The sequence below is a fragment of the Pituophis catenifer genome, unplaced genomic scaffold (genome assembly GCF_029215685.1).
Source record: "Pituophis catenifer annectens isolate HBS135680 unplaced genomic scaffold, rPitCat1.0.hap2 SCAF_2, whole genome shotgun sequence".
NCBI lineage: Eukaryota > Metazoa > Chordata > Lepidosauria > Squamata > Colubridae > Pituophis > Pituophis catenifer.
Window position 1 is genome coordinate 261,193,694 of NW_027256882.1, and position 24,738 is coordinate 261,218,431.

At 36.3% G+C, this 24,738-nt stretch overlaps 1 protein-coding gene across 1 annotated transcript in view; it reads left to right on the top strand.

The window, feature by feature from the left end:
* The first annotated feature begins 1,840 nt into the window (after positions 1 to 1,840).
* ARHGEF28 (Rho guanine nucleotide exchange factor 28) overlaps positions 1,841 to 24,738 on the top strand; it is a 150,847-nt gene continuing 127,949 nt past the window's right edge. The window contains exon 1 of the mRNA XM_070934551.1: positions 1,841 to 1,981. Coding sequence (XP_070790652.1) covers positions 1,841 to 1,981 — 141 coding nt within the window. The remainder of the gene's footprint in view (positions 1,982 to 24,738) is intronic.

Here is a 24,738-nt window from a genome sequence, read left to right on the forward strand (position 1 = left end):
ACACTCTCCTGTTAGAATGCCAGGTTTTTGAGATGTAAAAAAATCAGACTTAAGATAAAGCACCATAATTTTTCCACCATTAATAGAACATATACAGGGCCGCCGCCAGATGTTCCTTCGGGATCGTCAGCTTCCACTGCCTGTTAGAGCCGCCTTCACAACGGAATGGCGGCTCGAAAAAACTCCGTTTCCATGAGGAAACGGAGATAGAGCCGGCTGGGGTGGGTAGAACTCTCTGCATAGTCCCAAAAGTTTTTCTTTTACTTTTGAGACGGAGCGGATGAGCTTCCCCATATCCCCAGCCGCTGCTCCGGGCTTTGGGAGACCTCTGCTATATGTAGAGCCAGGCGACAAGAGCAAGCCTGCGAATTTAACAGATTGATTAAAGAAAATGTGAGCTGGACCTGTGATACAGAATCGCAAGTATTTTACTTATTTTATAAAAACTATTCAAGAGAAAAGGGGAAAGGAAAGAGGAAAAAAAAAAGGACTTTTAAAATGGCGTCTGCCGAGGCTTGAGAAGAGGCTGAAAGGGAAAGTCCTTCCGTTCTCTATTATTACAATGTAGCGGAATAAATACCACTGGCTACAATTGTAGACAAAACTTCGCTCCCGTGTTCTTTTTCTCTCTCTTTTTTTCCTGGGGATCGGATATTGCTTCTGGTTGGAAAGAAGTCTTTTTTTTTTTTTTTTTACAAAGCTTGCCTGGGCGGAAACATGGCACTGAGACTTATAAAGTCAGACAAACAAGTAGTGGGGGGGGATTCCCCCACTAACAAGCTAAAGGAACAAGTTTTAAGTCTCCAGTCTCAGCAACCTGATTTTAATATAATAGAATTTCTCTTAGAGGAGATTGTAAGAAGGGATGAGATTGTGAATCAGCACCTTGAAAAATTTAAGCAGGAAATTAAAGAATTGGTGAAATCTAAGTTTGATTTTTTGGAGCGAAAAATTTTAAAAATGGCTAATGGCTTTTCAGAATTTATGATACAGTTGGATGCAAATACTAAGTTACTAGAGTCTAAAATGGAAGAAACTCAAGATAATTTGGACAATAGAATTCAAAAAATTGAAAATGATTTGATAAATATTCAAGATAATAGCTCAGAAGAAAAACCTAAAATGGAGGCTGATCAAAAGACTGGCAATGTAGAAAATTTGCAACAGAGGATTGAAAGAGAGGTTTTAATGGTACAATATAATTTCACTGAATATGCGATAAGACTGAGAGGTTTGCAGGAAAATAACAGAGATGATTTAAGGAAAATATCTTCTGAAATTCTAGCTGGGATTTTAAAGGTTCAACCTGAGGAAGTGTTTTGTAGGATTGACAGAGTTTACAGAATAAACTCCTGGATTGCAAAGCAAAGGCAATTGCCTAGAGATGTGGTGATTTATTTTACAGATAAAGAAATTAGGAATAACATTGTGCAAAATTCTTTCAATTCTAATTTGCAATTGTATGGAAGAAAGATTTGGATTTACAAAGAACTCCCACCTAAGATATTAACGGAAAGGAAGAAATTTGGTTTTTTGGTGACTGAGTTAAAAAAAAGAAATATTCCATTTAGGTGGGACGTCCCAGTTGGTAATTATATTGAGATATCAAGGAGAAAGATACCAGTTAAATACTGTTGAAAGAGCGGAAGAATTTTATCAAAACATTTTGAAAATGAATTTAACATCTTTAGGCACAATACAGGATAAGCAGAAGGAGTTGGAAATAAAGGGAAAATATCGAATTACAGAGACTGTACCAGATAAATTGCCTTTGGATTTTTTGGATACCCCAGCCGGATTATTTACAAATTTGAGAGAAGTGCCATCTGACTCTAACGTGATGACTTATCAAGTCAAAGACAAGTATGGATACCAACCAGATGATATACAAGGGGCAAAAAAGAAACACGAGATACAAAAACAAAACCAACAAGATCAACCTATAAAGCAGAATGAAAACCAATTAGTTGATATACAATCTGTAGAAAGGAAACCAGGATGGAAATTAAACACACAAAAAGAAAAGAAAAAAAGAAATAGGTCGTACAAAAATAGAAATTTCTAAACCAAGCAACAGTGAAGCCAGTGACTTTAAAAAATGTATGAATATGTGAAAAGATAGTGGAGGCGAAGTATTGGTTAATATTATCCTGAGGACAGTGACAGACCTCTGCATTGCCGTAATTCTGGGATGTGAAAAGAGTCTTAAACTGTTGGATTTGAATCATCTACTTTGGATTTTTTTTTTTGTACTGATAAATATATTATAACTATCTTGAGTTACAAGGCAAGAGAGTTACGTTGGGGCATGCAGAAGATCTGGTTGTTACCCACTAGGATGATGGGAATCAATAATCCTGATGAAAGCCACAATTACAACTATATGGAATATAACTATAATGTCACTCGGGTAGTTGCTTTTACTTTTATATATATATGAGGATATTTACTACTGATGGGGGCAGATATGATTGAAGATTTTGAACAAACTGTTGCATCAGGAAGCTATGTTACCCTATTATGGATGATGGTCTTAATAATCCAGCGGAAAGACTTCAAAGAAGATATTATATGGACTATAAACTTAAAGTCATTGTCTTTTCTTTCCTATTTAGATATATTGGAATATATACGTATATATATATATATATATATATTTAAGCAGAGTGGGTAGTGATTCAAGATATTAAGAATTGTTGTGTATGGCAATTTTGTAGGAAAGTGGGTGAATAAGCTAGTTTACAGACTGATTAGTTTAAGAAAAGGGATGTTTAAGTGATATATTTAGGGGAGTGGAGGAAATGGACAGAGTTGAATAAATGTTAAATTAGGATTTATGGGGCAGGCCGCTTTAAAATGTTATATTAATATACATAAAAGATTAAATTTTAAAGCAGGATTTACTATATATTTTTAAAGCGGAAGGTGGTTTTGAAATGTTGTAAAATAATATATAGATAAAAGTTTGAAAGAGGAGAAAAAGGGCAGATTATTGTTAAATTGGGGGTTATAAAAATATGTTAAATTAGAAGTCATCATATAATGTCATAGTAGAATCTTTTCTCTTTCTCTTTTTTTTCTTTTTTTTTTCTTCTCTTTTTTGAAATGTATGGTTAAAAGGGGATGTTATAATATTAATAATATTTCTAGTAAGTAAAGGTCAGTATTTAGAGGAGGGAGTAAGTAATCTGTTATGAATTTGGTTTTTTGTTATGAAGAAGTCACAGGGGGTGAGGGGAGGGGAGGGGGGTTAGGGAGGGGGAGGGGGGGGAAAGGGGGAAAAACTTGTATTTGAAAACTTTTTCAATAAAAAAAAAATAGAACATATACAGTATGCTGAACAGTTCAATTGAAAAATAAATTGAAATCTTTTAGGGCTAAAAATAACAATAAAAAGTACAATAACATGCACAAGTTGCACATTTTTAGTATTCCCTCATTTGCCGAATGGACGGACCAAAGGATAAGGCAAAAAAGAGAGGGAGATAGGACACTTTTGAGTTCTGTGAAAGTGCCACTTATGGTTGAAGATGGTGAAGCTTGTAGCCACATGAAAGGGCTCTAAGGTGGTAGAGAAAGGAAATAATTTACTTGATTTTAAGTACATGGAAATAAAGGTCAAATTCTCTTATTGTTTCTCAAAGCATCGGAAGAGCAAATGAGGATATTGTGGTAGTGATTCCTGTTGCACATAGTCTTTTTATCCAGGAAAAGTTTTAATAACTCACTCTTCAATACAGATGAAAGTTTGAGCAGATATTTGAACCACTCAAGGGTTTTACAAGTTGCATGCTCAATGCCACTTAACTCAAGGAAAGAAATAGAATTTTTGGAAAATCTGAACTTGATGTGAACTTTTTTTTCTGAGACTAGGACATTAATTAACATCTCTATTGGGAACCCCCCCCCCCAATCTTGTTTCAAGGCCACAGGTGATTATTTTTAACTTCTTCATTGCTCTGAAAGTTCAGTTTTTCTATGCTAAAAAAACCCCTTTGACATTATTTCAATACAACATTCTTAATCTCAGTATTTATTATTATTTATTTAATCTATTTATTTGATTTTGGCACCATCTGACTCCAGCCCAACTCAGTTAACAATGTACAGTATTCAGAATGTTTTCGTTATCAGTGATTTAGCTATGGTCACTAATTATTTTATATGAAATTAACCTTCACACAAATATTGCAATATATCTCTTTAGGATATTTCTTTTACATATCTCTTTGCCCAAGTTTTCAATTATTAATTGATTTTATTAGCAGCATATACTTGTCAATATTTTACATTGTATGTTCTAATTTGTACTGAGTGGCATGACAATAAAGAGATATCTAGCATGCTTGCAGTTGTACTCTGCATTCCTCATCAAATTGGGGAGAGATTTTGATTTGACTCCCAAACCTCAAATCAGGTTTATAATATTCATGTTTGGTCATGCCTTAGCTAATAAGTGCAAGGACTGCTCATTAAATTTGCAAATAGCACACATTATAGATGGTGATACAGTTTTTTAAAAGGATGATTTTACAAACATGCTTCGGAAAACACATGTCCTACATCTGACAAAAATGTACAAAATAAAAAAAACCCTCAAAGGATAGATTCGATGGATCATTTTCTGTCATCAGTTTTCTATGTTTCTTTAATATTCAGAACTGAGCACAGTAATTAAGGTGAGATCTGACCAAAGCAGAATAAAAAGGAATAATAACTTCCTTTGATTTGGAAATTATACTCCTATAGATGCAGCCAGAAATTGCATTCATCTTTTGTGAAACTACGTATACTATTGACTCCTATTCAGTTTGCAATATACTACTACTCCATGATATTCTGTGCAAGTATCTCTTGTCTGAAATGGTATCCCTTGTCTGAAATGGTAGAGGGCATGGGTTTCAAACTCGATTGCGTCATGTGACATATTGTGATGTATCGCAATGTTTTTTGCCTTTGCGGAGCCTGGGTGGGCATGGCCTGCATGTGACGCATCAGGGCTGCGGGCCAACAGTTTGACAGTCCTGGTATAGAGTTTCCTGCCTGAGCAGGGGGTTGAACTAGAAGACCTCCAAGGTCCCTTCCAAATATTCTATTCTATTCTATTCTATTCTATTCTATTCTATTCTATTCTATTCTATTCTATTCTATTCTATTCTATTCTATTCTATTCCATTCCATTCCATTCCATTCCATTCCATTCCATTCCATTCCATTCTTCTACTTTATTCTATTCCATCCCTCACCCTGTGCCTCTGATTTAATTTTTGTTTCCTAATAAGTGATCACGGCACATGTTTCTGTTACATTTCATTTTGTTACTTTCAGCCAATTAATCTATTCAGATAATTTTTAATTTCAGGAAAAAAATCCCATCAGTTCAACAGTATACCCAGAGAGAGATGCTAAACTTTCCTTCACAGAATCGGCTTAAGCAGAGGCTAAACAACCATCTTTTTGAGATCCTTTCATTTTAACTTTTGCACTGAATAAACATTTGGATCTTATCGTCTAAATTGTTCCTTCCAATAGTATGGTTCCAACTTATTAATACCTTCAGTGCTCATCTCAGCAGTAAATCAAATTATTAAAACTATTTAGTTAAACTAAAAAGAAATAATGTCTTCTTTTTTTTTTCTGCAGCCAAGAGTATATTTAGCTGTCAGTTTAGGATATCATTCCATATAAGTGATCCTGTTGTCCATATCTCTTATGAACTGGCGGCTAAAGCATATGAAAAGGTTGCAGAAAATAAGTATGTCTAGTTTAATGAAAAGAAGGATTGGGGTGACATCATAACAATGTTCCAATATTTAAGGGGCTGCCACAAAGAAGACGTGGTCAACCTATTATCCAAAGCACCCGAAGGCAGAACAAGAAGCAATTGATGGAATTTAATCAAGGACAGAACCAATCTAGAACTAAGGAGAAATTTCTTGACAGTGAGAACAATTAATCAGTGGAACGACTTGCCTCCAGAAGTTGTGAACGCTCCAACACTGGAGGTTTTTAAGAAGAGATTGGACAACCATCTGAAATGCTATAGGGCAGTGATGGCTAACCTTTTTGCTGTCGCATGACAAAAGTGTGGGAGGTTCGCGCTCATGTGTGCACACCCATAATTCAATGTCCCCCCCCGCCCTGCCCCTGCGAATGCCCATGCAACCTCCCCATGCTTCCCCCACTTTTGGCATCCAACGGCAAAAAGATTACCAGTGGGCCCGGTAGGCCTGTTTTTTCGCCCTCTCCAGGCTCCAGAGGCTTTCTTGGAGCATGAGGAGGGCCAAAAAGCCTCCCCACCCCCCAGAGGCCGGAAATGGCCCATTTCCTGATTTCCGGTGGGGCCAGAAGGCCCGAAAATCAGCTGGCCAGCATGCGCTCGCGTGCCCACAGATATGGCTCCGCATGCCACCTGTGGCACTCGTGCCATAGGTTCACCATCACGGGTATAGGGTTTCCTACTTGAGTAGGGGATTAGACTAGAAGACCTCCAAGGTCCCTTCCAACTCTGTTATTCTGTCTATGTATGAAATATATATGTAATGAATTGTTTAGGGTGTCACAAGACTTCTACTAGGTTTGCCTAATTTGAATCTCCTTCCAAGTATAATTTATATTACTTCATTAGTAGCTCTGATTAGAATTGCTAAATCAATAGTAAGCACCCAAGGCAGTCATTTTCATAATGAGGAAGAACTTTAAACAGCCTCTTGTGATTTGCTTTAATAGTAAAAAGGCAAATAAGTTTCTTAATTCATAAATTATTCTGAAAGCCAAGTTGGGGAGGAGGTTCAAAGTATATTTTGTCCAAAATATGTTGTTACAGAAGTTTCATCTATGTCATTATTACACCAGAGTGGTAGTAAAGCTTTACCATGAAAATTTGCATACTATACAATCTGTGTTAGTTCTTGCAGTCCCAAGAACGAACAATTTTTGCCTGTTATGTTGCTTTGGAATTATTTGGCAGCAGTATCTGCCTCAGTCAACAGAACAACCCAGAAACTACTTAGGTGTTAGTCTTTTGTTTTGAACACTTACTCTTGAGCACTAAGATGCAAGAAAACAACCAAGCTCAGAGAGCACCAAGAATAATCTTCTAATATTACAGAGAATTTAACTTCATTGTGGGAATTTCTGTATTTATACTTTAAATTTATTATCTGCCTAATGATATAACACTGTGACTTTCTCTCCCGCCATTCCTAAAATATAAACGTCTTTTTGTCCAAAGAATGTTACTGAGTATTTAGGAGATATGGAGCCAAGTTAGTTTTTTTCTGATTCTTTCCTGGCATATCCTTTGCCCACATTTTGTGTAATAGGTCCGGGGCAGTTTTATACAAAAGATTAAGTACAGTAGGTATGTAGCAAATTCTATTTGGTGGTAAGAAGCTTTAAAGCTCTATACTACTGTTAAAATACTAATTTACTCAGAACCTTGTCCGACCTAGAGTCTTGCAAATAGTCTACCAGTTTTTTAAGTTGTTTCATCTCTACTTTGCTTTTTGTATCTTTATTCTTGTGCAATTTTGATTAAATAATCTATCAAAATGTGTGCATTTAAAAAAATAAAGGGTAAAAAAGGAAGGCACTGTTCATTGCCCTAATCAACACAGCTAATTTCTATATGTAGAACCAATATGTAGGGAGGGCTACAATAAAGACCCATTTTCCTTTGCCAGAAAAAAAAAGTAATTGACTTCCCATTTTCTCTTGTTACATCCAGGATACCTTTAATTTTTTTTTGTTTTTGTTCACTAAATCAGGAATGGGGGGATGGGGGGTGGGGGAAGCAAATGTAGCCCCAATGTAGTGGGGACTTAAAACTTAAATTCTTTTCGACATTTCTACATTTTAACTGATTCGTTTTATTTTTTGAACAAGAAATAGGACCCATTATAAGTTGACTCCTAGTATATAACACGCTAGCCCTCAGGCCCAGTCTAGCTTGAATCAGTCTAACAAGATGAATTCATACAATCCCTGCAAGTCATAAACTAGCTATATTTTAGATTAATATAATGGACAAATAGTCTCATTTACAGACTAACAGGGTTGGAAGGGACCTTGTAGGTCATCTAGTCCAACCCCCCCATCCAAGCAGGAGACCCTACACCATTTCCGACAGAGGGCTGTCCAGTCTCTTCTTGAAAGCTTGCAGGGATGAAGCTCCCATAACTTCTGAAGGCAACTTCTGTTCCATTGATTGCTCTCCCTCTCAGAAAATTCCTTCTTATTTCCAGGTTGACTCTCTCCTTGATCAGCTTCTATCCATTGTTCCTTGTCTGGCCTTCGGGTGCCTTGGAAAATAGCTTGACCCCCTCCTCTCTGTGGCAGCCCCTCAAGTATTGGAAGACTGCTATCCTGTCTCCCCTGTTCCTTCTCTTCACTAGACTAGCCATGCCCACTTACTGCAACCATTCTTTGTATGCTTTAACCTCCAGTCCCCTAATCATCCTGGTTGCTCTTCTCTGCACTCTTTCCAGAGTCTCAACCTCTTTTTTATAGTGCGGTGACCAAAATTGGTTGCAGCATTCCAGGTGTGGCCTTACTAAGACTTTACAAAGCGGCACTAATACTTCAATGAGGAGATTGGGGCTGACTGATTTATGGGTGATTTGCAATCCATTGGCAAAGATGTTCTGGTTATCTTAAGTATGTCACAAATTCCCTGATTCAAGTAGAACAGTGGTTCTCAGCCTGTGGGTCGCAACCCCTATGGGGGTCGAATGACCCTTTCACAGGAGTCGTCTAAGACCATCGGGAAAACACATATTTTCAATGGTTTTAGGAATAATTTTATGGTTGGGGGGGTCACCACAACATAAGGAACTGTATTAAAAGGTCGCGGCATTAGGAAGGTTGAGAACTACTGAAGTAGAAGAACCAGGAGTGGATTTAAGGGGGAGATCCCCCTCAGTCTCATTGAGATCCTTCTGCATCAGGCTCTGTATGCTGGTTCCTCCGTCTGAGCAGGCCTAGGAAAAACGTCTCCATTCCCTTTCCCCCATCTTTTCCGACCGCAGCCTTTAGACTAGCGAGGCCTCGATCGCTGGCGGTTCCCGGCGGAGCAGATCCACGGTTGGTCCTCCACTCTACCCGCCGGGATCCGCTGGAGGTCGCTCGCTCCCTCCCTCCCTCCCTCTCCGACGAAGCCTCCACGGAACGCCGGCTCCCCGTGGAGAAGCGAGGGCTCTTTCACACGCCAAGAGACCGAGCGGGCAAGTCGTCAAAGGAGCGGCCTGCCCAGCCACTCCTTTTCACCGCTTGGGGCGGCTTTGCCTGCGCTCAGTAGCAACAAGTCTCCGAGTGGGAAGCTCCGCCCCGCCAGGAACCCGGGAGCCCCCGAGGTGGCGAGAGCAGCAGCCGGCGACCGAGCGAGGCAGCCGGGGACTCCGAGGGCGCGCGCTTCTTGCCTTTGCGGGGCTGGCGAAGCGCTGCGGCCCCGGCTCCACACCGGGGGCCGCTTCGGGACCGTCCCGGTGGAAGGAATGACAGGTAAGGTCGTCGGTGCGGAGAAATGTGGCTCCGCTTTCCCATAGAACCGGGAATGGTGCTTGGGGCGGGGGGGGGGGGTGGCGGGAGCGAAGGAGAGCTTCGTTGGGATGCAGGCAGGCTCCTGCTTTTTCTTTTGAACCGATGGACGATTTATCCAGATTCCGCCTTGCTACCTTCTTCCCCCCTCCCTTTCTTTGGTAAAAGTTGCTTTGCTTCGAATAACACTGATCCAGCAGGTGCAGTTCTGGCTATTGTGAGACAGCGCGTCTAAAAAAAAAAAGACTCACCTGGCGTCTTTGGGTGTGTGTGTGTGTGTGTCTTCCCACAATTAGACGAGGGGCTTAGTTGCCTGCTTTGACTTCGTGCGGTCTTGGGTACCATATTGAACGTGGAAACCCGGCGCAAAAGGAACAAAGCTCTTTTATCAAGTTTAGACCAACCGTATTGTTGTAGGCTAGCGGGATTTGCATTTGCAAACAGGTTTTCTGTGTGGCCTGAAAAACATTACTTATCCATTTTGCCCACAATGAAAAGTTTTGTGCAAGTTCAGGTCTTAAATGCCTTTCTATGAATTTCTATCAGAGCCATATCTCATAAAGTTATCCATCTCAAGCAGATGCGGTATTGTTATTATTTAAACCACACTGGGTAACAATGTTTACTTTTCCCTATGTCCCAGTAAGGAGTTCTGTGTGACTCAGAGGCTTGTGTTACAGCAGCCATTTTCTACCTTTAGCACAAGAGCAGCTCCTTAATTGAAATGTAGTAGAATAGGTCTGATTTAGGACTTGTCTGCACTGGTGCCATAAAACATGTTAAACTTGATTTCACTGTGAAATTCATGCCTGTTTCACCTATGCTATCTGCCTTAGGCATACCTGAAAATCAGTTCATGTTTGGAAACCGCTGACTTAAAAAAAAAAAAGAGGACCAAGGTAGGTTTCAATTATTTTTATAGTGCAACCAGTTGAAATACAACAAACTTTTAAGAGAACAAAAGGAAACTATATATTGTAAGCGACTTCTCTATCTCCCTGCTGCATTGTGCCATTTGTTCCTTTTCCCACATCCTCCTTGATTTCTAAAGGCATTTATTGTGAGGACTTTAGCCCTGTGGGATGCAGTTTTCATTTGTCAACCTGGATTGTGGGGAAAACCAAATATTCAGTTTTGTTAAATACATTTTATAAAGTTTTCTTAGCATAATTTACTACCTTTTCTTGTTACCTAGACATATGATATTAAAATAAATGATTTTGCATAGCGTGCCAGTATAAAAATGCAACAAACAAATGAACAAAATAAAACAGTTCTAAACTGCAGCATTGTTGTTATATCCTCATAGTTGACTGTCAGTAGAAGCTTATAATTCTTCAAATTGCTTTGTTATTTGTTGTAGAGAAAATAAAGACTCCAGTAACTTAAAAGAAGTTGTATATTTTATCCCTTGTTGTAGTTAGTTCTCTTATCTTGTCTGGCAGGGTGATTGCTACTGCTATTTCTTTGTGTCAGGTGTGAGTAAGTGATCCATTATCTCGGTGTAAAAACATAGAGGTGTTTCAGCTCCCCAGAAGAAGGCTTACTACAACCCCATATGAGTCACTGCTATGGGCTTGCACCTTACTGATTACCATCTGCTTTGTTTCACCTATGTATTATGTGTGGTTGCATCATTTAATTGCCCTGATGAAGAAGCACAGAAAAAATCACCTGTTTTCAGGAAGCCTCATATTGCATTTGGATTTGCTCTTCTGCTCCAGTTTGGAGAATACAGGCAATTTCCTTTCCACATGTGTAAGAATTAAGCAATCAATATAGAATAGAATAGAATTTTTTATTGGCCAAGTATGATTGGACACACAAGGAATTTGTCTTGGTGCATATGCTCTCAGTGTACATAAAAGAAAAGATACGTTCATCAAGAATCATAAGGAACAACACTTAATGATAGCCATAGGGTACAAATAAGCAATCAGGAAATAGAAATTCAGTAGAGCCAGAGATTGCTGATACAGCTCTGTATGAGTGACCAAGTGGTCTTGTTTTTTTCCAGTTAATAGTTGCTCCAGATTCTTCTCATAGTGAGGTCTAGCAAATAGCTCTCTTGAAGGAGTGTGTCTACTTTTTTTTACATCTGCTGAAATTAATGCTATATGAGTGAATAAGTGTCCTTCCACATTTAATTGGAAGGGAAGAAATTGTATCATTAGCTGGACTTTTGCACTCAAGGTGGAGATATGAGTTATGATATGAGCACATTTTGTGCTGTGTCTGTCTAAAGAAGTAGGGATTGCCAAATGTGTTCATTGCTTCATCTTATATGCAAGCTGTATTAATAAAATAATGGCTTTGTTTTAAAAACACCTAGAAGAGGGGCAGCAGTGAACCTTTATTAGCAAGTCTATGTGCTTGTTAAGGAAAACAAATCTTCCTTTTCTTGTCTCTGATTTCAGGAAGGTTTACAACAATTAAATGCAATAAAATAAGTTTTAACCAAATAAACATCAAATAAAAAAATCATGCATATAGTTGAACACTTGGGAGAACCTGTAGACAGACTGGGATTTGCCATTCTTAAGTGATTTGAGTTATTTTGTAACCCAAATAAAAATAACTGAACGAGATTGTCCTTGGATGGAACAAAGCAAGCGATAGAATAAGGTTGCATGCTTTTTAAAGGAATTGGCTGCATAAAACTATTGCATAAAGTCTATTGCTTTAGAGCTTCATTACTTAAATGCTATGTAAATTCTCTCGGCATCTGTTCACTCAGCCTTGCCATTTTGAGGGTAAGATGATGTTACAGTATATTAACGTGTAAATGGGAATTACTGCCACTGTACTTGGCAGTGAAGGTGATGGAGGAAAACATCAAACTGAAGTTCCTCAGTAAAAAGATCTTTTAAATGCATAACCTGCTCACCAAGTCTTTCCCTTTTCTCCCAAAGTGGACCAAGAGTGCTTTTCTTTGTTTGCTTGTAGATGCTATTTAAATTTGAGTCCTGTTTGTTTGATAAAACTTGAGTTTCCATACGGATTAGTGAAAGTTTTGGAAGTAAAAATATTTTCCTCAAACACTTAGGTTTAGAAGGCAGAAACTGGAATAATTTGACATGCTTTATGTAATTTTCTGTTGTAATTATGATAAAATGTGCCTATAGGATTCCCCAAAGAGTCTGCTTGCATGAAGTGAGGCTTAGTGTGCTGACCCTGAGAAGCATAATTTAAACATAGAAGAAATGTGAAAAAAATAAAGATAAAATTGGAAATGGAAATAAATATAGTGGTAGGAAATAGGGACAGTGTCATAAAGTAACCAGTGAGAGTTTTTATTTAATTTATATTCTACCTTTTAAATAAATAACTCAAGATGGCACATTTACTTCCTACTCTTTCTTCTTCGCATTTTCTCCACAACAACCCTGTGCGAATTGCTAAGATAGTTACACAAAGTGGCTGTAACTACTATAGAAGAGGTTTGAGGATTGTATTCCAAACTAGCTAAAAGCAATTATCTCTGTGATGAAAAATGATCCAGCAATATGGAAAAATATTAGAAAAAAGACTAGAAATTAAAATAATGGTATCATAATGCTATAAGTGAATATGTTTATTTGTGTACATATCTATGAATATGCAGTGATATATACAATATTATATATGGGTTAGCTTACCCTGTTCCTAAAAGAATGCCTTAGGGTTTGGAAAAGTTATAGAAATAGACAATGAAAAAAGAATGATTAAAGTTGATAAAGCTGCACTATAGTGAGGAAAACATGACTTGGGGAGAAGAGGGATATATTTAATAAAATTATACTTCTCTGCTCTTTTCACATCATAAAAGTTTCACAAAGAGTTTTTCCCCCCTCTCAAAATCCTAGAATTTCTTTTGGGGAAAAAAAATCAGTTTCTTGTACTAGAACATAAGGTACTGTTTCAACTCATGTGTTGCTAATTTTCGGTATTTACCACCACAGGATGTGATAGCCAGTACAGCCAAGACTAGATGGAAAAAGTGTTTAAAATTCTAAATTGGTTTTTCTTTTATTTCTTTGTTATATTTATTTCTTAAATCTTATGTAAGAACTCAGGTGGCATGTCATTTCCCCCCAAACAGCTGTGTAAAGGCAGAATTAGATCACTCTGAAATCACTCAGCATCTGTGTCTGATTGTGGATTGGGCCTAGTTCTCCTCAATCTTGCTTTGACTGCTATTTCATATTATCGTTTCAATACTGAGATGAGTGGCATATAAATTTCATAAAAATTTTGGACATAGTAGCTGTGGAGGTAAGGATTGGATTTGGACTGCCATTCCACATGGAGATTTAATTCCTCCATCTCTGAGCAGCAGCATGAATTAATTATATTTCAGAGAATAGTGCTCTATATGTTTGCTTTGTTTGAAACATTTTGATACTCCCAGTTATGCTGTGCATCTCCAGTACATTTAGTGAAATAATAAAAACTCTTTAGTATGAGAATATATAGGGAAAAAGGCATAGCTGCAGAATGTCTATAATCTATTCTACAATGTTAAAATAATTGTAAAGATATAAAGCAACAAAACATTAATCTATATTAAAATATTGATATTTGTGGATACTTGTGATGAGTAATAAAGCAATGCATCCATAAAATGCTGAATATCAAGGTAAAGAAGAATGCATCCAGCATATGCCTAAAATAAGATTGACTCATGTTTTGTCATTTTGGGAGGATGTCCATAATAGAAAAGGCTACTTGAAGGAAAACAAATTCCTAGCTTAAGGCATCCTTTAGCTGAAGCTGAAGTCCAGTTTAAACCGTATGTGTATGTGTAAATGCAAATATATATAGAGAGAGCATGCTATGCATGTGTGCATAGGAACCTTGCTCTTCTAGAATTAGCATTTGGCCAGCAATTTGAGCTAGCACATAGATCAGTCAGTCTTCCCCATGGTAGCACGAGTGAGTTGCTGTAGAGTTGAGCAGTGCCAAAATCTATTGCCTACAGTATAGAACTGCTGCCAAACCAGGGGTGAAATGCTCCCGGGTCGGACCAGATTGCCCGATTCGGTAGTGATCTTGGCTGGTGGTTTGGCGATCCGGTAGCGACGGTGGAGCATAGCTCTGCCCACCTGGCCAGGTGTCATTACTTCCTGATTTTAACCAGGAAGTAATGTGTTTTTACTTTCTGCGCATGCCTGTTGAAAGCCAATAAAAATGATGACTGGAACTTGTCGTTTATGCACTACTATAGGACCGGGTGAGATTTTTAAATTAATATATATGTCCCAACCACAAAGGTAGTCTTCCAGCTTCTCAATCAACTTTTACTGTAATGCTGCTTCAAAAAATAAGTTGCAGAAGGGTAGGACAAAAAGTTTGTTTGCCTGCAAAGGAGATTGGGTCAAGGTTAGGCTGTAACCTTTGTATGCAAATAAGTTGATATGTTCTCCATCTTTAGCCTTTATAATTAGTGGTTGAGAGATATTGGAGCTTTAAATGCAGGTGGTAGAGAAGTTAATCTGTCACTGCAGTATCAAGACAGGTCAACTTAGAATCTTTATATTGTTGTGTACAAACTAGAGAAATAAATATGGTTTACTTTGTTTCTTCCTTTATCTGTATCTGTAATTTTGACATGCTCATACTTCATTAGACCTTGATTAGAATTATGGAGTTGGTAAACTACCATTTGTTGTTCCTGAACTCTTTTACATCTGGATTCGCAAGTTTGTGGGCATCATGCTTTTGTGTGCTGTGTTTGGTTCTGAAACTTTCATTCGTTCAATATTTACTCTTCAGTCATGTTTTGGGTGCTGTTTATTATACAAGTGGATTAGGTTGGAATAAGATTGTGATTCAGATTCAAATTTAATTTATTGAGGAAGAGGAAATGAATTAAACATTAGACTAAAGAATAAAATTGGTCTTATGCTTTAGACTGGAGCATAGGTTCAGAAAATACTGAAGAGTATTTTCAGTAGAATACTGTAGAATACTACATTTGTCAGCACTATATCTGTTTAGGCAAGTTGCTTCATATTAGCTACTCAACAGAGGTGTCAAACAGGAAGTAGATGAGAGCCAGTTTGACTGGGTTAGAGGAACTTCTTTTGAAAATTTAGGAAAATTGCTTTGAAGAATCCCTGTCTTTGGGTTAAGCTGTCTGCTTGACAAGTCAATGGAAAAGTATTATTGTTCCACATAATGTAAAAAAAAATGATACAAAATATGCAAATGTACATGTATCTGGGTTTGGGATATGTATGAAACTGAAGAGTATATTAGGAATTTTGAAAGCATGTTCGGGATTTTCTCACAGAAGAGTTGCCATGGTGAGCATGTCCAGCCCAAGAAGACAAGTTGGTAAAGTTGCTCTCTCACTCCCCCGCCCTGCTCAGTTCTCCTTACCTTTCTAATTTATTTTAATATTTTTTCCCAATGAAAAGTAGACATAGTTACAAACAAAGCACTGGATTATATTGCCTCCACTTTTCATTTTTGTCATGCTCAGAGGCATGCTTGCAAAAAACACTTGTGTGGTCATATCACATGAAAAACCAACACATCAAATCAAACCTACTGTAAAAAGCAGGCTGTGACACAGAATGTATTGTTCTAATTTAAAAGGTGAAAGATCTCATAGAAGTAGTTCTTTAGCTTTAATTGAACATTCTTTTGCGTCCTATTTGTCACAAGCAATAGTTTTACTTATTCATTTTACTCATTCAGTTATGCATATTGAATTCTGTCAACACACAGATTTCAGGTTTTTCTCTGCCTACATGGATTCTTTAATACCGTATATTGAATACATTGAGCTATTTGTGTTGTGTGGTACTAAATATTTGTTTTTCCATCTTTGTATTTACAAAGCAGTTGGCAGGTGCTCGATGCTGCTGTGTATTCAAACAATAGCAGCATGAATCTTTCTGATAGAGAGAAGAAAAAAAAAGTAAAGTTAATTTGTGTGCCCAACCATCACTTTGCCAGCATTATTTTATGTTATGTTCTCTGCTTAATCTGATTCATTTTAAAGGCATGCAAGCTAAAACAATTGTTAACAAAACCCCTTTTTCTATTAAAACAATTTACCATGTTTACACAATGCCTTTGTTTTTCACTTTCAGGCAAGCAGAGATAATTTAATGAAGGCTTTTGCTGTGGGGAATTTTTTTTATATGCAGGTTCTAATGTACACTAAAGAGGTTTGCATCACAATGAACATAATCCAGTGCCACCGCCTTCCTCCAGGAAGAAGAAAAAAAATCTTGAGTTTTGCTTCATCTTTGAGACAATTCACCATTTGAAGATGCTTGCTTCTGTTCATGTTCACCATCTACTCAAATTGGGCTAACATTACTGCTTATGATATTAACAAGATCTTGTACAAGAGCAGGAAGTCAAAGAGGATCAATTATGTGTCCTGTTGCACGTCCGTTTCAGGAAATGCCATTAACATGGGATTCTACCAGAGCTTATTGAAAGGAAATAATGAGCATTTTCTAAAACAATGGCTGTGGCTATCTTTCTGCATGGAAGACTGAGGATGTTCCCTAGGGTGTTTGATGCTTGAGATATGGCTCAGCATAATACCTGTTAGGAGTGCTATAAGGATAGCTGTCACATATCTTTTCACTCCAGGATGTGTTTAGAATATGTTTGGGCAGACAAGCATCTAATCATGTTGACGAGTTTCTAGTATTGAATGAGTTACGGATTAAACATATCTGCTTTCGTTAGGAATTATTACTTCTTGGTTGAGCACTAGCAGCATATTCCTAATGTGGAGACCTTACAAAACGCTCAGGTAGCCTGGAAAAAACAGTCTACTTCACATTTGGAAAACCACTGCGGTCATTGAAAAAGCACAGTTAAATGACTTTGGTACTTCTGAATTCAAATTCCCAGCATCTTACACAACCAACCATGTTTTGGGGAATGTTGGAAGCTGTAGTTCAGAACCTCTGGAATGTAATTCTTGTACAGAATCTGTAGTAAACAGTTCAAAGAAGCAGATTGAAATACTATAAAGAAGATTTTGGGACATAAGAATAAGATCCATTGAAATCTAGTGTGCTGAGGATTATTTTGTAGTTACTGGAGATGTTCTGAGATAACCTCTTGCCTTCATATTTTCTGCAGTCTGATACAATTGCCTTTTGACAAGAAGAATTGCTATTTAAACCTGGATGCCAAGAGCAAGCAGCCTTAAAAATTATTTTACTTTTATGGACTTTTGCTGGAGCCTTTCACCAAGTATAACAAAAAGCATCATAAGGGTAGAGGCATATCTTGAGCAAAGTGTTTTAATAAAGCACAAACTAGAAAGTGATATTATTGCAGCCTTTCCAAGCTGGCACTCCCTGGATTGAGACTAGACCTTCTAGAATGTAAAGGCAGCTAGACAGTAATTTGAACTCTTTTGTACTTAGATGTTTGGTATATAAGTAGTACTTGCTTTTTCCTAGGGCTTAATGTTTATAATCTGTTTCTGTAGGATACAGATTGCAGATAATTATTATAGGCAGCTGGCATTGCAATTTTCATAGCTGAGATTAAACTATGGAGAAGAGAAACTAACAGCTGAATCTGATCTGATTTGAGAATAATTATGGACCAAAGGGACTAAGTATCCTTTAATCAACTTTTTCTACTTCTTTCTTTTATCTTGTATCTTAAAAATGATGAGTAAGTTTATAGTGAAGCCAATATTTTTTTCTGCATGTAGACCAAGGAAAAAATTGCGTACTTTCTTGTTTAACATGTTGGGTAGAAGGAGCATCTGTTTGTGGAGAATAAACTAGATAATCTCATCTTTGATCTACTGTCAGATCAAAATCTTTACGGTAAAATAAATTATTTAGAAAGAGGAAAAGTACACAGATAGAAGAGAATCTTTGTAGGTAATTAAGGTAATACTTGAAACAGATTCGATAGTAGTAATAGCTTTTAACCAAAGAAATTCATTTTGTTATATTGGACAAAAGTAGATCCGGAAGAAGAAATGTTTTAAGTAATTCCTGACTCATCGTACACTGTATGTTACAAATTACAGACTGTGCCAAATAGAGGTGTAATGAGTTTGCAAAATATTCATCTTGAATAAAAAAAAATTAACAAGAATGACTTCCTTATTTATATTTCCAATACAATTGTTCTGTTGAGAATATTTTGCAATTCATTACATTCTAATATCTTCTGAGTAATTTCACCAGAGGTTTTGGAGATGTTCATTGTGGATTTGTTGAAAGAAGGACATTACAAAACCTTTAACTGTTTATTTAAATAGTTTTAATAAACTAATTACCCAGTTACTCAGTACAGTATTACAATCCACACAGTCTGAAAATAAACTTCTTGCTCTTTGGTTTTATACCCCAGATTTCTTTCTGTCTCCAAAATCTATTTATTAATTCAAAAAGCATGAAAATATGGCCATCAGAACCCATTCCACCTGTATCGCTATATCACCTGTATCTAATCAATGGACATCAAAAAAGGCTTTACATAGTTGGATAAAGCAACAACAGCAACATCCAACTGGGGAAAATGATTATGTTCCCCTACTCTCCCAAATCCAGACTCTACTTATATGAATGAATCAGTTGTTTTGCAAAATCCTGCCCAGAGCAATTCTTCATCTATTAAACTTGACTAACCCTGCTTTACCGTATGCTTTTAAAAGGAGAACAAAGTCAGCATCTGTGCACTTTATCTCTCTCTGTTCAATGCCTAACTCCTACATATGCATCAGCTTGTCTTGGGCACACACAAAGTGATAAGAACAAGGAAAAAGATTGCTCCCCAGGTTGTCCTAATGGAAGAAAATATATCTTTGTTTCCTATAAAACTTAATTGACTTAATTTTCATGTAAACCCAATTTCATTTAGGATGCACCTGTCCAGTAACCAATTCTATGTGTCAGGATTCCAAGTAATAGACCCATAGCAAGCAAAACTCCGAGGCAGGTAGTTTCCTCAAAGAATAGCTTTATTGGATATATCATATTGGCACCAACTCTGAAGGTTCCCGCAGTTTTCACCTAATTAAAAGTAAACGTTTTTCACTTTCTCAAAACAGTCACATGATCCAATCATGGCTCTGTCTGGTTGCTTGGTGACATCACTCCTCCTTCCTATGACCAGGTGTGAGAATGTCCTTGGTTCCCAAGAGAAAGTATTTTATTTTGGCTACAAAGTCCCAACTATCTCAAATCCCCCCTCCCTATCCCTCAGCTCCAGTATGGCAACACTGAAACTGCCAGATGGCTTCAGTCAGGTCAGCTTCAGGGTTGACACTATGCCTATTCTTTCTTATAGTAGCTTCCTATGTGATAGATTAGAAATTGCATGTGAGTAACTTCTTCAACATGCTCGATCATATAGAAAAGCAATTCCTATTAAATAGAACTTGCTGGCAGAGTACAGCTATATGATGAATTCAAAGTCAGTACCTTTCCTAGTGAAAAAGGAATTCACTAAGATCCCTTTATCATTTTTTTTAAATGTAAAGGGGCAGATGGGCACAGTCTGATTGCCATTAAGAAGGGTGCTATGGACATAGCAAGGACTAAGAGGCTGAAAAACATCCATCTTCCTTTGGAATGTTAACTCTGAAACTTTTCCTGTGCTTATGATCTTATTTCAACTTTCCTTTGCTTTACAGACCTGCAAAGATCATAAATGTGAAGATTGGTTGTAAAGTTACTTTTTCATCACTTTTGTAACTGTGAATAGTTGCTAAATGAGGCAATTGCTAAACAAAGGACTACCAATAACAAATTTACTGTTGCATAAACTGTCTTGAATCGCAGTTGCTATGTCAGAGGCTTATAGTCCTGAGGATGGAGAAAGGAGACCTAGGAGAAAATTATCTCTAGCTAGTTATATTGTTAATGAGTTCGGCTGAATTATTGAAGGTTTGAAAATGAGAGGAGGCTGTGTTTACATTTAAGAAAGTTTGAACACAATGTTAATTATTTTGTAAGAGTTCTCAATAAGCTATTTCCTAGTGAAATCAATATTTTTAAGGCACATGTGAGGAGAGGCAGAATATCCTATGGAATCCAAACTGCTTTGCTTTGGTTTTCTTTGGATATTAGCATTTCAGATGTCACATTTGTATCAATTTATTATTTTGCTCATAGAGGATTTAGCTTGTCTAATTTACAGTATAGGATGGCATTATGGAAATATACTCTTTCAGTTTTTTAAAATGATGACAAATATAGTTACAAAATTTGAGTTCTCTAGGTAATTTTTATTACTTTTCACTAATTAGGAATTATTGTTTTGTTTCTATTACATAAACTGTGGGTTATATAATGTTTCATTTATTTAAATGGCAAGCATTATTTAGTGAGTCTCCAAATGGAGAGTTTATTAAACTTATCGGCACCTGGATGACCTTACATTGTGCAAATTCAGTTTATTTTAAGTAGTTTTTGTAAAAAAATGGTTGTAAACTTTCCAAACATTGCACCTCTTGTGTTTTTGTTCTTATGGAGGGTAATGAAAAAAGTGAGTGCTTTTACAAATGTATGAGACAGAGAATTGTTCGTGGAAATCTTCAGATACCATGGTGATGGTCTTAGTATCTTTGACTATCCACACAGTATAGTATCAATGCTTTGCAATTAAGTGTGTGATAATTATCTTGGTTTGCTCTGTTTGCAGATGCTGCAATGATGGAATTGAGCTGCACTGAAGCACCTCTTTATGTAAGTTCCACAACTTTAGACTTATGCCCTTTTCTTTTGTTTTGAATAGAGGCTTATTGAAAGGAAGCATGAATGAAGCAAAATATTGTGTCTTGCTTGACAGAATCTCCAAATTATTGAATGCTGTTGTCTCATTCTAACTGGGCCATGCCTTTTATGTGCACTGTTTCTCATTTTCTTGAAGTAATTTTCACATTGCAGTATCCAGATATTTGTACTTACAGATAATGTAGCCTAGTTTGTACTTAAAGATAATTTAAATCATTTTAAACTTAAAATGTATTAGGACAGAAAATGTTTAAACCACGAGATATAGACATCGTTGCAAATCCCCATTATTTTAATAGCTCCACTCAAATGAAGAACTTCAAGCCACTACTTCATAATGAAAGGCTACTGCTGGATAGTCCATGATATAATTGGTACCATTAAAGCAGAATTATTACCCCCCTTACTTCTCCCAGCACAATGAGCAGGAGACACTCAATGAAATTGGGCTAATTTATAGTGTGATGAGTAAAGTAACATGCATTACAGGAGGCCCCCTATAACCATTAAATTCGGAATTTAAAAGAATGAATTATGCATGGAATAGATGAGAGAAGAACACTCTTTGGCGTTTTAAGTGATGGTAGATTCTGGAATTAGGAGTATCTTTAAGACACATAAATTTATTTGAGAGGTTGCTTTGGCAATCCTTTGAAAATCTTGGATCACAAAATTCATCATTCCTAGTAAGCACAACCAGTGGATGATATCAAATTTTGAAGGAACTGTGCTGGGGAAGACTATAGCAATATAATCATTTGACAAATAAATGTGGGCAACCTGACCTTGTATAAACAGGCATACAGATGGAAATCGGTCACAATTGTGCTCTATTGATGAAACAGCAATAGCCTTTGCCAGAAATGCCCCAGTAATTTGCTTTCTAATCCAGTATATATAAACCTCTTGGGATTCCTTCCATTAGAGAAACTCCTGCCTTATTAGTATATCTTCATGGGAAACACAATCAAGTTGGTATTTAAATCAGACATAGAAAGTAGTTCTTTTGTCTGTTTTTCTTGGCTAGATTACTGACTTGCTGTGTTTGGTTGAAATCTTATACAGTACATTTGGAGTTTGAAGATTTCAATGAATCACAATATTTGTGTAAGAAGGAGATGGTGAAAACAAACTACTTGAGTTTCAATCTTTTTACAGCGTGGCTTAGAACTCACCAAAGCATAAAAAGATGATACACATGCGACTTCTATTTTGTTTGGGAGAATACAGAGAGAGAGAAAGATAGTAAGGGTGATGATTTCATTTGTCAATATGGCACCCAGCAGAAATGGAACAAAATACCATTTCAGTTTTTACTTACTCAAAGTGTGAATTAGTGAAAATCTCAACTTAAAAGCTAGCAAGAGAGTCATTGAAGGATGAACATATGAAATTCAAATTACATTGTTGAACATAAGGATGCCAGGAATGTGACATGCATATAGGTTTGAAATCAACAGGATTTTAACAAATGTCTTATTTGTTTGGAGGAAATTATATGATGCCTGTAATATACTAGTTACATTGTAGTATTAGTAAATTGTTTGGGGATGTAAAAAAGGGGATGGGGGATGGGACAGTAACACACCTGTTGGAAATAAGTTCTCTTGCTTTTTAATGTACAGACAATGATCTTATTGTGATTAAGTTCAAATATTGTACATTTTCATTGTTTCTGTAAACAAACCATTTATATCCCAAAGACAAATATTATTTTAATAAATTCCTGTTGATGTCACTTCTTAGTAATAACTTTTGTGATATTAACTAAGACCATGCATGGAATTTAAATCAAATAAATATTCTCAAATTTAAGATTTGAAAGTAGAAGAGCATTGTGTCATAATTTGCGATTTTAACTTTTGCTTTTCAGCTTTTTTAACTTCACATTTACAGTATAAAAGTTAGATCTTTAACAGGAAATAATGCAGTGATCTTTTTCAGTATTTTATTTTACTGTACTATAGCTGTACTATAGCTATACCAGACAATTTGGTACAAGTAAATAATTTGAGACAAATCAATCTGTTTACAGCATAAAGTTAAAAAACTTTATATATTAAGACATCTTTACTGTGTTTGATGTTTTAAAATGTGATAGCATGTGAAATTCTCCCATTCATTTGGCAACAGCAATGGTGGCATATACTGAGAATGTGAATGACCTTTAAAAGCCATTTTAACTTGGAAGCTCTGGTCAATGCTTATGCCTTGTTGAAATGAATGTAAATGTGCATAAGTTCAGAGAAAACCTTGATGTTGCACTGCTAGCATAGCAAATAGTGTCTAGCTAATGGGAAATGTGTGAACCAATTAAAAAAAGCTCTTTTGTCAAATGTCAACATACTTTTAGACTAAATGACAAAACTTCATAGTTAGCTATTAGGTGATATGTACAATCGCTTTATGTTCCTTCTATAAATTGAAAAGTTCTTTTGATCTTTTTGTACTCTGCAGATAAACTTTTCTTTTCCAATCTTTCCTCTGTGGGCTTTAGTTGACTCAAAGCTAAACAAAATAAAATAGAATCAGTTCCTAAATGGATGCCTTTAATTCATATAGTTCCAAGGAGCACATCTTGGTTTGTAAACTTTGGAAATTACAGTATAACCTTATGCTACCCTCAGATTGAAGAATGCTGAAATATTGTTATTGTTTAGTTATAAATGATTAAATTTCACCAAGATCTTTCTTGTAATTTCTCTATTCTGGTACAAGCAGAATATATTTTATTAATGGCCCTACCTAGCAGTACAATTTAAATAATAAATATGCTAATGGCACCATGTAAAAATACAAATGTTTACTACAAATATTTATAGTTTCTAAAGGTTTATATTCAAAAATTAAGCTTTTACAATATGTAGCCATATGCATATGTTTTTATGTTCAGATTAAAGATGTGGAGTTGCATAATTTTTCCCTTTTTCTTCTTAACTTGCATCTTCTTTTACCTTTTTTTCCTGATCTTTATTTTCATTTGTAATTTATATTACAATAAACTTTAATAAAAGAAGAGTAAATTGTTGGCATATGTTCAAGATCATTCCAGTTGTCTTTGTTCTTGTGCTTTATCTTGATTTTAAAATTGTACATAATCAGGTTATGATCTGTTTTGTGGTCATCTGCTTATGTCTATTTTATTATAAATTTATTTATAATAACTGAATTCATCTACCTTCTTGTACCAATATAAAGTGAATTTCATTTCTATGTGTTCTGTTTGATGATGTCCATGTAAAAAGGCATTGTTTCGATTATTTCAAAACTACGTTATAAGGAAAAAAATATTGGATTGGCAGAAATGGATTAAGTTCTTTTGTTTCGTTTTGATTTCCAAATCATGTTGTCCAACTACATTTTTCTGTACTATTTATAAGTTTGGCATTCCAAACTTTGCCAACAAGTTTTTTTAAATTCAAATTGAACTTGACCATAAAATTTGTCAAATTCTTTTTCTTTTGCATTGGAAATTGGA